Raw genomic sequence first — 12,119 nt, 5'->3', positions numbered from 1 at the left:
GTTAGGTAGGTTTGCAATCCTTTTAAGCTGTTGCTTTGGTTGTACGGCTTTTGTTGTTGTTTTACAAACATAAAATATAAATATACACATTTATACAGTGGATGTACCCTTGCTGAGATGATGGCAAAAAAAAACCCTAACACTGGAGAGAAGGGGACAGTTCATTTACCTGTGCCAGGAATAGTTCCACACCTATGAATGCACTTGGTTTAAAGTGTTCAGAACATACTGAACTGGTTTTGGTTGTGTCTTGTTAACTGCATTGTCTCACTTTCTACTGTTCAGCAAGCCTATTTTAAAATTGACCAAGCCCTTAATTAGTTTTCTGAAAAGACCCAGCATAAGAAACCTTTCCAGAGTTTGAGATTATGCCGGTAGTGGTCAGAGGGTAAAATGCTTTCAGTATGTACTTTCTAGAGAGACTGCTGGTAGATAAACTCCCAGATTGTCTAGCAAAGAAGAAATGTGATTTTACTTTGCTGCTCAGAAAGGCATTCTGAGTCATTCCAGCTACTGAGTCAAGCCTGTCTGGTCTTCAGAATGTGTGTAACATGTAAATTAATCTGATGAGTCTCCTTGATGGTAGCCAAATTAATCCTTTCGTATGTTCTTTGATTTTTTTTTTTTTTTACTACTTCTGACTACCACTCGGTTTCTCCAAGACCTTAGTAACGGGATGGTCAAGGACGCAAATTCTGCTTGAAAAGGTTGCTGGGATAATTCTGGGGGCAAGGTATCAAAGATTTCCCTGTTTGTGAGACTTTGAATTGAAATGAAAAGCCAGTGCTGACTGAGTGTTGTGCTGCCTTGGGAGAAGTCCTAAAAATCTGTACTTTGGGCTGTTCTCTGAGTACCTGCCACTTTGTGGAAAGGGCTACTTGGAGCTTTCTATGTTGTGAAAATACTTACAAGCTAGCAATTAAAAAGACAAGTAATTTCTTTCAACTGTTATTGGACATCTCTTAGCTGCACTGTGTAATGGTAACTTGCTTTACAGTGTAGGATGTGTGCTGTCCTTTCTTACCTTGTGTGTGTACTGCAAAAGGGATGGGTTAATGCATGAACACTAGAAAAACTGGTGAGATTAAAACCAGACAAACAACCTTCTATTTACCTTTGGATAAATGTACTTCTAATATAACAGCTAATGGTACCTTAAAATTGTGATTAATCTCACTTGGGGGTGGATGTGTTCTTTACTTTTCAAATGCTTAAAAAATATCATATGTATTTGCATCTGTGACTGTATTTTCCTGCTGGCTCGCGTTTTCTTTACATAAGGAATTTTTTGTTTGCGTTTCAAAAATAATTAAAAATCAGTTTGTGACAGAAATGAGCTACTTGTTTGCTATAGAAAAATAAAAAATACCCAATTCATAGTAGCTTTGATTGTAAAGATTTTGTTAATTACTTTTGAGGTTCCTGGGCCATTGATAAGTGAAAAATGTAATTCAATACGAGTATTGAGTAGACGTGAAGATTTAAAGGACTTTTGACTCAAGAATCCAACAAAAAAAAATTATAATTCTGAGTTTTTTTTTCTTCAGAAATTCAAGATTTTCTGGCTTTCTACCTAAAACACTGTTGCTGTTCTTGTGTAAGCATTTGCATTAGGAGATAAAGTGTTTGGAGTGTCTAACACATTTGTATGCAGCTTAAATGAAGTAGAGATGAGATTGCTTGGACATTCTTCTGTTCCAGCATTAAAAATTGTTTCAGTCTAGATATCTTTTAGAACTGTTTTAATGTAAAACATTATCCGGAAACAGCAACAATCATTAGCTCGTTTTGATATTAGCTTGCAGCATGTGGTGGCATTTTGAGGAAGAAAATCTGTTTTCTTACTGATTATGCATTTAAATGTGCTGATATAAAGCTGTCTCAACTAAGATAACAATGTGGACATGGGTACCTGTCATAGTTATTGATGTGCCTTTTAAAGTTCAAGCACATCATTCTGAACTGATACTTCCTTAAAGGAAGCATGCAAATTGTGTGAAATATGCAAGCTGAAGGTGGAAAGCGCTTGTGCTGGTGAGGTTTTCTAGAAGGATCTTTGATGCTCTGCTCTTTAAGCTGATGAGTAGTTTAGCTTGGCATGATGTTTTGCCTTTGCTGTAAATTTTTCCCAGATGATTTTTTCCAAAGAGGAGCTGTATCTGTCACAAGCTAAAAGTTCCTCATTTTTTGAAGGGATCAAATTGACCCAAATTACTTTTAAAAGAACCAAAACCTGCTAAGATTCTTTGGGTTCAGAAGTAACTTTGGGAGGTAAGAAATGTTGTCTCAGCTTTCTTTGTATTGAGCAGGAAACACTTAGGAAAGCAAGCAAACTTTTTTCCAGCTTGCTCTTCTGGTGGTGGTGTCCCCTTTGCTGCAATAAAGGGGGGGGGGGGGCGGCAGTGTAGAAGAATGGGCTTCTTAGCTTTTTGAAAGCTTGTTCCATTGAACAACTGAAGTTGTGACCTAGGCATAATAAAATGGAAAATGTGTTCTGCATGTTACTAGCACTAAAGTACATGCATATATTGAAGTTTTTAAGGATTTTCAGAAAGGTGTTGGGTAATACTTTGCTTTCTGAACTGACATGCAGTGGCAATTCTGATGATTATGGTATCTTTTCTCAGTGCAATCTCTAAACTAAAATGCATGTCTAGTTTGGATTCCATTCTTTTCAAGTTAAAACTTTTGGGGATTTTGTGCAGGAATACATTTCAGTGGAGATCTGTTACTAGCCTGAACACTCCTGATCTTGAAATTAATTTAGAGTCTATTTCTGTGGGTCATGTTGATGAACTGTAAAGATCTTAAGTCTTGGAGTTTAGAAGCAAGGTAAAATAACTAGTCCTTTAGGCATGTTACATTTGAATCTTGTCTTTCAGAGATTAGCAATGGGAGAATATCATATTTTAGATAATTTTGTTTTTTTTTTAAAGTGCATTAACTGGAGCTGATAAAATTAATTCTGAACAGCAGGAATCTCAGAGTTCATTTTGTGAAGTTTGCTAATGTAAATGTATCAGCTGCCTAGATCGTTTTTCAGGGAATAGTTTCTTACATGGTAGGGTCCTCCTGTTTATTATTTCTTTCCAGTTATTTTCCCAAATTATTTTAGAAGATTTAATTAAAATCCCCCTTTTCTACCCAAACATTGTCTGTTGGGTTTTTTTGTTTGGTTGTTTTTTTTTTTTTAATTTTTTTTTTTTTTTAAGAAATCCTTTTACAGGTCTATACTTACACTTTGCTGGGTTTGCTGCCAAAAAGTATTTCTGGGTGTGCGCTTTTGAATTTTTGCTTTAGAGTTCAGCATCCAGTTCAGATGGCTTTGTTAGGGCCTACTGGTTTTGATGTTATTTTCCACTTGGGTTAGGAAATCTTTTAGCTAGGTGCCAACATAAATATATAGCTTCTGTGCATTGACACAAGATGGTTAACACTCTGTTTTGGCATTTAGTGGAGATAGGTGTTAGCACAAAGATGTACATTAAATCCAGAAGCACAGTGCAAGCTGATTGCTTAACTGTTTTTTTAGTCTGTTTTATTTTTTAACTTGTTCTAGCTCAGTGTTTTATTTTCAATTCAATATAGTATTTCCATTTATAACAGCTTAACAAATTTGGTTATAAAATTACTCCTGGGGCTTCCCATTTCTGTCTCAAACCTATAAATACATTTAAGTTTCCGGATGATTTTAATGTGAGTGGAGAAATGAACTAATTCTACTCTGTACTAAGTTATTGTAATACTTTGAGAGTTACGCAGCTCTTCTCATTTGGTGGTTAAAAGCTTCTGGCAATTTGTGCATGCTGTTGGAGCTCTAGAATAGCAAGAACTGTTCAAGTACTTTTCCTGTATATCAGAGATAGTGAGGACATGGTATGGGGTGTGGTGATAAGCAGTATCTTCTATTTATGCCTTTGAGGCTGGAGGAAGTGAGCCAAAAATGAAAGAAGGAGCAGTTGGAATTCATTCTTCATGCAGGATGGAAGGCCCTACTTTTACCATCTGAAAGTATGTTATAAAAGATGCAAGTGTGTAAGGTGACTTGAGGAGTTACTGCATCAGTCGCTCCCTAATAGCTAAAATGTAACATTTATGAGTTTATAGTTTTGTCCAAAGAATTGATCCAGACAAAGTTGCTGTTTCTTGTAATATTTTATTCATTCACAATTGTCATTTGTATTTCAGCTTCTGGAGCCAGTTTGCCATCAGCTCTTTGAGTTCTATCGCAGTGGTGAAGAACAATTGCTACGATTCACGCTGCAGTTTCTGCCAGAATTGATGTGGTGTTATCTTGCTGTCTCAGCCAGCAGGGATTTGCAGAGCAGTGGATGCATAGAGGCTCTTCTCCTAGGAGTTTATAACTTGGTTTGTATTTGCATGTAATTATTAAGGCCTAAAAATATTAGTGTGCTTTCAGGTGTACTGTATTTTACTGGTGAATAATTAACAATTTCATTTCAGAATTGAAGTGTTGAGCATCTTAGTTTTGACTTTTCAAATTGGTATCCATGTCACAAATATGCAACATGAACTTTCATTCTTTTACTTCAGTAAATATTTTCTCTGCTCTTTTTGTGGTTCCTGGAAAGTGTTAATGTGCTAATGGCTGAAAGAGGCAAAGGAGTCTTCTTAATTTCCTTATTACTTAGTTCGTGGTATGGTGATTAAACTTACATTCTGCTTGAAAGCCTTTAGAGGTCTTACTTTTGAAGTGGTTGCCCATATTTTCTGGGGTAATTTGACTCTCTTGACTAGAAAACACACACAAAAATCACAAATTCTGAGCACTTGACTGCTGAACAGATTGCTTAGCTTTGAGAAATTAAATGTCATCGTTAATTTTGGAATAACCTCGGCACTTTTTTTCATGTTTTATGTTAAAAGATACTGTTTGTTACTAAATTACTGCTTTGAAGGGACCTTGAAGAGCACCATATTTTAATTATGCATTTTGTCTTTTTATGGCTATTATAGAAAGCTTAGTGTTATGTCCACTGGGATTCTCTTCTGTGTAGTTTGTATGTTCTGGATGTTGTAGGAAGGCTTTTTGGGAAGTGAAACAGTGATGAACTTCAGGTCTTCTCATTCTGAAAATCTGGAGAGGGCACCTTCCATTCTTCTAAAAATAATCTCAAGTGTCTTTACCAAGCGAGTGAAAACACCTTTTTTTTTACCCAGGAATCTACTTAAAAAGAACTGAGCTCTTAAATTCAACTCACGGTGCAGACTTCATGTGTCTTCTGTGTGCCTGGTTGTATCTGAGAAGAAAAATATTCCTGGAAAGCATTTGGTATATCTTATGCCTTAAGTCAATTCACTCCTTTATTTCCATGATGAAGTAATCTAAAACGGTTGATGGATGTGGCTGCAATCACTTGTCTTTCTCCTAGGAGAGATTACATTTACAGTTTATTTTGAAATTGGTCCAGAACGTCTTCTCTTAGCTATGAACAGTTTCTTCCTCCATTAGTAGCATAGCCATCCATCTCCAGCTGCTTGGAATTTTAAGAATTTTACAGCAAGTTTCTGTAGAAAGCTGCAGATAGACCTGATCTTTGGAAACACTCCCCCCCGCCTTCTGCTTTAAAAAAAAATCAATGCTTATGCTGAAGGAATGCTTTGTTACTGATGCTGACTTCTTCCCCTCTGTTGATGTTGTGTAAGATTTGTAACTTTTAACAGTCATGACGTAACTGTTCTTCAGTATACAAGGTTGAAAAGGTAGTGAGTTTAGATACCTGTTTAGATACTTCTGTACTATTTAAACAGCTACTTTGTTTTTAAAGGCAAGAGGAAAGACCTAGCCTAATGCAAATAGTAGTTCTGTGAATGTATAGTCTCTTGGAATGTGGAGGAATTAACATGCTCAACAGAGTCCTGGAGTTTCTTACTGAAAGAAATTGAAAAATCAAGTATTGCTCAGAATAATTCTAAATTTGCTACATTGTCAGGGGTATGGAATTATTGTGGTTGAACTTTGAGATCATGAACTGGTTTGTTCTGCCTTCAGATTGGAGACATACAGTGATAGTGCGTGCAGTTGATGTTTCTGGCTGTAGGTATGAATATTTTTCCTAGTACACTTCAGTTCTTGAAATGCACTCCCGAAACTTAATTACAAATCTGATTAGAATGAAGAGTCAAAATATTGATATTTTAAGGTTTTAGGAGTTTGGATGTAGCCAGTTTCTCATGCCTTCTCCTCACATAAATTGAGGAAACAGTTTTCGTTGTTGATGCAGAAGCAGTAATGAAGTCAAAACTATTGGTGGTTTTTGTGGAGTGGAGGACCTGTATAACTCTTCAGACAGAGCAGCTTTGTATCCCTTTTTGATACTTCTCAGTCTTCCTTTACCACTTAATATCCTACTTGAAGGCATGAGTTTTCGTAATTACTATGTGAAGTTTGTCTTCAGCCTTCCAAAGGCAGGGGTGTTAGGAGACGCTAAAGCTTCTCTCTGTGATCTCTACCTTCGGATACGTGAAATCTGGTGCTGAAATTAAGCCGGGGGGGGAGGGGGAAGAGCTCTTGTGTGTGTGGTGTTGGATATTGTTCAGGTCTGCTTTGCAACTTCTGAAGTTTATTTGAAGTATTTCAGTGCTCTTCTGTGATACATCTTTTTTATTCTTTTCCCTTACCCATTAATCTCTTGCTAATTTAACAGGAGTAGAAGTCTGCCAACATACTGCTGTGGTGGTAACTTGCAGGACAGTAGCTTCTCTTAAGCTGTGAATCCATGCTTGTTTTAACTCTGTAAATAAGGAATTGTTAAACTTGGGCTTTTTCAAATACTCTGATGTCTGCTGCTGTCAAACAATATGCCGCTGCAGTCATTCCAGAACTGTATTTTCAGAACAAATTACTTGTAGAGTTATTACTTCATGGGTAAATAGTTTTCAGAACAGAATTATTGAGCATTAAACTTCACAATTAGCAAACAGTGCATAAAAAAAAAAAGTTAACACTTTTAAACATATTGAGATTTCCAGTTAGTGCTTTTAGGGTGGACTGTGTATGAAAGTGTGTGTGCCCTTTGCTAAATCATTTATATAGTTTTCAGAAACAAAGCAAATGCATTGTGATAAAAAGCAAATCCAGAGATAATTTTCATCTTGTAGTTTAGATTGTTATAGTATCTCTATCTGTCCCTATAATAATTTGTTGGCTTTCTTTTTCCATTTACCCCTACCCAGCATTTAACATTTTGAATGTCTGGTTTCTGTAGTACGGTGTAACCATTGGTATCTTCTGTCTTTTTCAGGAGATAGTTGACAAAGAGGGACATAGCAAAGTGCTGAGTTTCACAATTCCATCTTTGTCCAAACCTTCAGTCTATCATGAAGTAAGTGATATTTACAACATACAGTTGTTACTGATCGAAAAAGGCAGTATGCTTTGGGGGCCTATTTGTTAAAAGTAAAAAGTAGTTTTAATGTGTTGCATGATGACATAGGAGCATATTTCTCAGTCTTCTGAGAACTACTAACTGGTCTCTGAGGCCTCTTCAAAACTTAATAGTCATAACTCCATAACATCTTTGCACCAGCTGTGTCTTTCTTTTTGTATTCTGAAGCTATATACTTTATCTGGTGTAGAATCACTTCCCAAATCTAAGACAGCTAAGCAGTCATATAACTTTAAGCCGGTTGAAAATTCATGTATAAATATGATGCTACTGATTGTTGTCTATTTTCATTTGCATTGTAGCAAGACATCAGGCAGACATGTTTTGAATGACCCTTTTTTCCTTTAGCCTTCCAGCATTGGCTCCATGGCTCTCACCGAAGGAGCTTTATCACAGCATGGTTTGTCCAGGGTTGTATACAGTGGACCTCATCCTCAGAGGGAGATGTTAACAGCGCAGAACAGGTGAAACTGTATATAATAGGATTTTGCTTGAGAATTACTTATGAATCTTGTAATTTTTAATATAGTTAAAGATTGAAGATGGGTAGGTGAATGCTGTGTCTTGTCGGTTTTTTGTTTTTAAAGACATGTAAATGTAGATGCAGAAAGATTAGCAGTGCATATTACTACATAAAGAAGAGTTGACAGAACCAAACTACTCCATTGTCAATTTTATTGAAATGAGATACCAAATCTGTTCAAGTAGCTCTTGCAAATTTCTGTGTAAACTTGCTTTCTTTTAAAAAATAAACTTGGTGATGTAATTTTAATGTTTCTTTAAATTCCAGGTTTGAAGTGCTGACTTTCCTTCTGCTCTGTTACAATGCTGCCTTGAGCTACATGCCTGCAGTTTCTCTTCAGTCACTGTGTCAGATTTGTTCAAGGTAATTTTTGTAGGTTGATTACACTTAAAACAGCATTTTCAAAGTGAAATACAATGAGTTTGATTTTTTTTTCTTTTTTTTTTTTTTTAAAAAGCTTCAGGTTCCCAAAAGCTGCTTGTAAAGTTGACTTTTTTTTTTTTTTAAGTGCTTAAAATTCAAAACTGACAGAGGGTGGTGAGGCACTGGAAGAGGTTCCCCAGAGATATTGTGAATGCTCAATCCATCCCTGGAAATATTCAAGGCCAGGCAGGGTGGATGGGGCTTTGAACAACCCGACCTAGTGGAAGATGTCCCTACTGATGCTAGCGGGGTTGGAAATCAATGAACTTTGAAAGTCTCCCTTCTGACCCAAACCATTCTATGATTCTTCCTTTATAAACATCCACGTCTTGGACTGTTTTCATTTCCTTGCATGTTGTCACTAGTGTGGCTTCCTGTCTTTCCTGATGAAGTGTTTAAACTCTCTTTAATTTGGAGATATGGTGATATCAGCATGAAGAGTCAGATTTTGATCATGCTAGATACGACATGCAGACTGGTATTGCTGCTGAACTGAATCCTGGGGGCAGTCTTCTTTTTCTTGTTTTTTTTTTTTGTTGTTGTCGTTGTTTTATGTAGCCAGAGACTTAGTAATGATGTGTTGTGGGGTAGACAGGAGAGGAAAAAGTGCAGTAGGTTAGTGGTGAAGTTAGTGTTAATAAAAGACTCCTGAAATGCCCTACCCATTACAGATGTAATTTGAAAGGTACTATGATACAATATATTTTTTTTCATTTATTTTTCTGGAAAAAACATAGATCTAAGAAGAGTTTAAAAGCTCTCTGATAATGAAGCTGAAGAATTAAAGCTGCCTTAGACTAAACCTTCTAGTCTGCTTTGGAGAAGTAGTTTATTTAATGTCATTAAAGGTCATTCTACAAATCATGTAGTAGCTGACGAATTGAATATTGAACTACCCAATATCTTTGTTTTACAAAATGTGTTGTCTACAGGACCTGACATGGGATTTAGTTCACAACTAAACTCTAAAGCTGATTTTACTGGAATTTAGGATAATTTTAGTAATTATTTGACCAGAGCACTTGTGGTTTCTTTGCTTGACAACTTGCATGCAACTTCCATTTTATATGCAATGTCACGTATGTTTCTGTCTGTAATATTTATAGTTGCTATACTGCCCTATTTCCTTAAGTATCATTAACTTATTTTTTGTCTGTTCTGCAGCAAATGTGTGGATCCAGAATAGCTTTTACTGGCAGTTTTTTTTCGTGGTCCCCTGTAGTACAAATATAACGGGCATGTCTAGGCTGTCTCTCTTTCGAAGGATTTGAACTCTGCCAGCAGAGGGCATACCCTTCTTCCAGTATAAGAAATAGGCTGCTTCAGCACAGGGTTGTTGATGGATACCTTCATGTGGGTCTACTGTAGTTAAAATGCATACTAAACGCCTAGTTTTGTAGTGTTCTATACAAGGGTGGTTGGTTCCACATTAGTTGCTAATGAAAAATGCATGCTTTTTCTAGAATTTGTGTCTGTGGATATCCTCGCCAGCAAGTAAGAAAGTACAAGGGAGTCAACTGTAGGATTCCAGTTTCATCTGAATTCATGGTGCAGATGCTAACAGGAATTTATTATGCCTTGTAAGTTGTTTGGGTTTTTCTGTATGCATAAAAAATACAGAAACATCAGCTTAATTTCTACACTTGTTTAGGTGTGTTACCCCTGAAATGTTTTATTTTCTAGTGGATGATAGTGGATGATGCTGTGTCTAGCTATAACCTCCTTAGGAAGAGAACATAGTTCTCCAGCTAGTTGTCTGAAGTTACTTATGTCATACGGGGGAAAGAGGGCTAGAACAGCACTTAAAGGGTATAATTGCTGATGTAAAAAAAAAAAAACAACTTTAAAGAAACCCCAACCCTTTTCCATCCATTGTGTGCTGTCTGCATTTTTGCATGTTTAGTTTTGACATCAGTCTAGTTAAGGACAAAAGGTCTTTTTTTTCCTCTGAAATGATGTCGTCTACCCTTTGATAGTCAAGTTAATGTTTGAAGCTCTGCTGTTAACTGAAATAATTAAAGATTAGAAACACAGGAATACTCAAAAGGTGGAGTAATATTAAAGCAGTTCTGCTTGAATTTCAGAGTATTTCATGACAAGCTGATCAGTAACAAATGACGTAATTTCTGAACTGCTCAGGATGGCCAATTGTAAATAAAACTGTCTCCATAGATGCTACTTCAGAAAAAGTTCATTAAATAGCAAGCTTACTGCTAGTGAGCATAAGTAGTTCAAGCCCTCTAAACTGAGCTCTGAAGGGATGCTAAGTCCGTGAAGGTTATGTCACCAAGAAGGTTCTTCTGTTGATACAGATGCTTATTATTATATATATATTTACCTTTGTAGTTATAACGGAGAATGGGATCTGGCTCGTAAAGCTATGGATGACATTTTATACAGAGCACAGCTGGAACTGTATCCAGAACCTTTGCTGGTAGGTACTGTATTTCAGCATTTTTGTGAGTAGAATTTTTAGTCTAGGAAATCCTTCCTGTGAACACACATGTTGCAACATCACACCAGGAACCTAAATCTCACAAGGTGTATGTGGCTGTGCTTGTGTGGATGGCTAGATCTGTAAGTATGCACACAGAGGCACAGGTATTTTCAATGCATTTAGTTATTTTGTCACCTTCCTTAGTGACAAGCTATTTTCAGTAGAATGCTTCTAAGTTTTGAGAGTGTAGATGATAGTAGAGAAGCATTCTCAAGTAATAGCCACATCTCTGAACTGGAAACACTTTTAAAACAGAGTGCAAATGTTAGTACTGAGAGTTAATTGCAACCAGCATTCTTTATAAGCTGTGTAAAAAGCTGGTGTGCTTTTTGACTTTAAACTGGAATTGTACATGGTATCCTTCTTGGAGTAATAAGAGTCCCCTGACAGAATTCTTCTAGAATTTGCATCTTTGTGTTAAGAACTTCACTGCATTTTTTCTGTTCTAGGTTGCTAATGCAATAAAAGCTTCACTGCCTCAAGGTGCCATGAAATCTAGTAAAGAAGGTACAAGATGCATTCAGGTTGAAATTACACCTACTTCATCCAGAATATCAAGAAATGCTGTGACTAGCATGTCTATCCGAGGGCACAGGTGGAAAAGGCATGGTAAGAAACACGCTTTACAATGAATTCTCAACTTTTTACGTATGTTTAATGTAATACTGAGAATTTTGTTATTGTTCATCTTCATTGCTAGTAAGCAAGCAGCAGTTTGGAGGTTTTTATTTTCTTGACCGGTGAATGGGAGCCTTAATGCAGTTCAAATGAAGTATTCTCTTTACTTCCCTCATCATGGGGGAGGGGAGTTGATTAAAAAAAAACCAACAAAACAAACCAAACAACAAAATAAATGAACATACAAGCAAAATCCACAAAACCCCTTTTTCTGAAAGGGGAGGGGAGCTGTACAAAGTTACAGATTCTTTACAGAGACTGATATTCCTGTCTTCTGAAAAGTAGTTTATAGTACCTGAAGCAAAGCAGATATTTAACAGCTCTATGCAGAGCCTCATCTCTCTTAAATCCAATTTTTATTTAAATATTTTAAGGGTAGAGAACATGAAAAATTACGTTTTGGTGTTGTGTCAGCTGTCCTGGCTGTGTCCCTTCCCAACTTCTCATGCACCTCCAGCCTACTTGCTGGTGTAGAGGTGTGAGGAGCAGAAAAGGCCTGGACTCTGAATTAAAAACCTCCCTGTATTATCAATGCTGTGTTCTGCACAATCCAAAATATAGCCCCATACCAGCTACTGTGAGGAAAATT

At 36.6% G+C, this 12,119-nt stretch overlaps 1 protein-coding gene across 6 annotated transcripts in view; it reads left to right on the top strand.

The window, feature by feature from the left end:
• The window catches only part of HYCC1 (hyccin PI4KA lipid kinase complex subunit 1), a 43,752-nt gene that overhangs the window by 20,420 nt on the left and 11,213 nt on the right, over positions 1-12,119 (top strand). For 5 of the 6 annotated variants that reach the window (XM_062622537.1, XM_062622540.1, XM_062622539.1 and 2 more), the window contains exons 4-10: positions 4,189-4,368; positions 7,266-7,346; positions 7,758-7,873; positions 8,200-8,295; positions 9,819-9,935; positions 10,702-10,789; positions 11,302-11,461. In XM_062622537.1, the coding sequence (XP_062478521.1) occupies positions 4,189-4,368; positions 7,266-7,346; positions 7,758-7,873; positions 8,200-8,295; positions 9,819-9,935; positions 10,702-10,789; positions 11,302-11,461 (838 nt within the window). Of the gene's footprint in view, positions 1-3,922; positions 4,012-4,188; positions 4,369-7,265; positions 7,347-7,757; positions 7,874-8,199; positions 8,296-9,818; positions 9,936-10,701; positions 10,790-11,301; positions 11,462-12,119 lie in introns of all 6 variants that reach the window. The other variant, XM_062622541.1, reaches the window with a different exon arrangement.

Source organism: Pezoporus occidentalis, unplaced genomic scaffold (genome assembly GCF_034315485.1).
Source record: "Pezoporus occidentalis ecotype Australia unplaced genomic scaffold, CSIRO_AGI_Poc_V1 ctg243, whole genome shotgun sequence".
NCBI lineage: Eukaryota > Metazoa > Chordata > Aves > Psittaciformes > Psittacidae > Pezoporus > Pezoporus occidentalis.
This window is presented reverse-complemented; position numbering and strand designations above follow the sequence as displayed.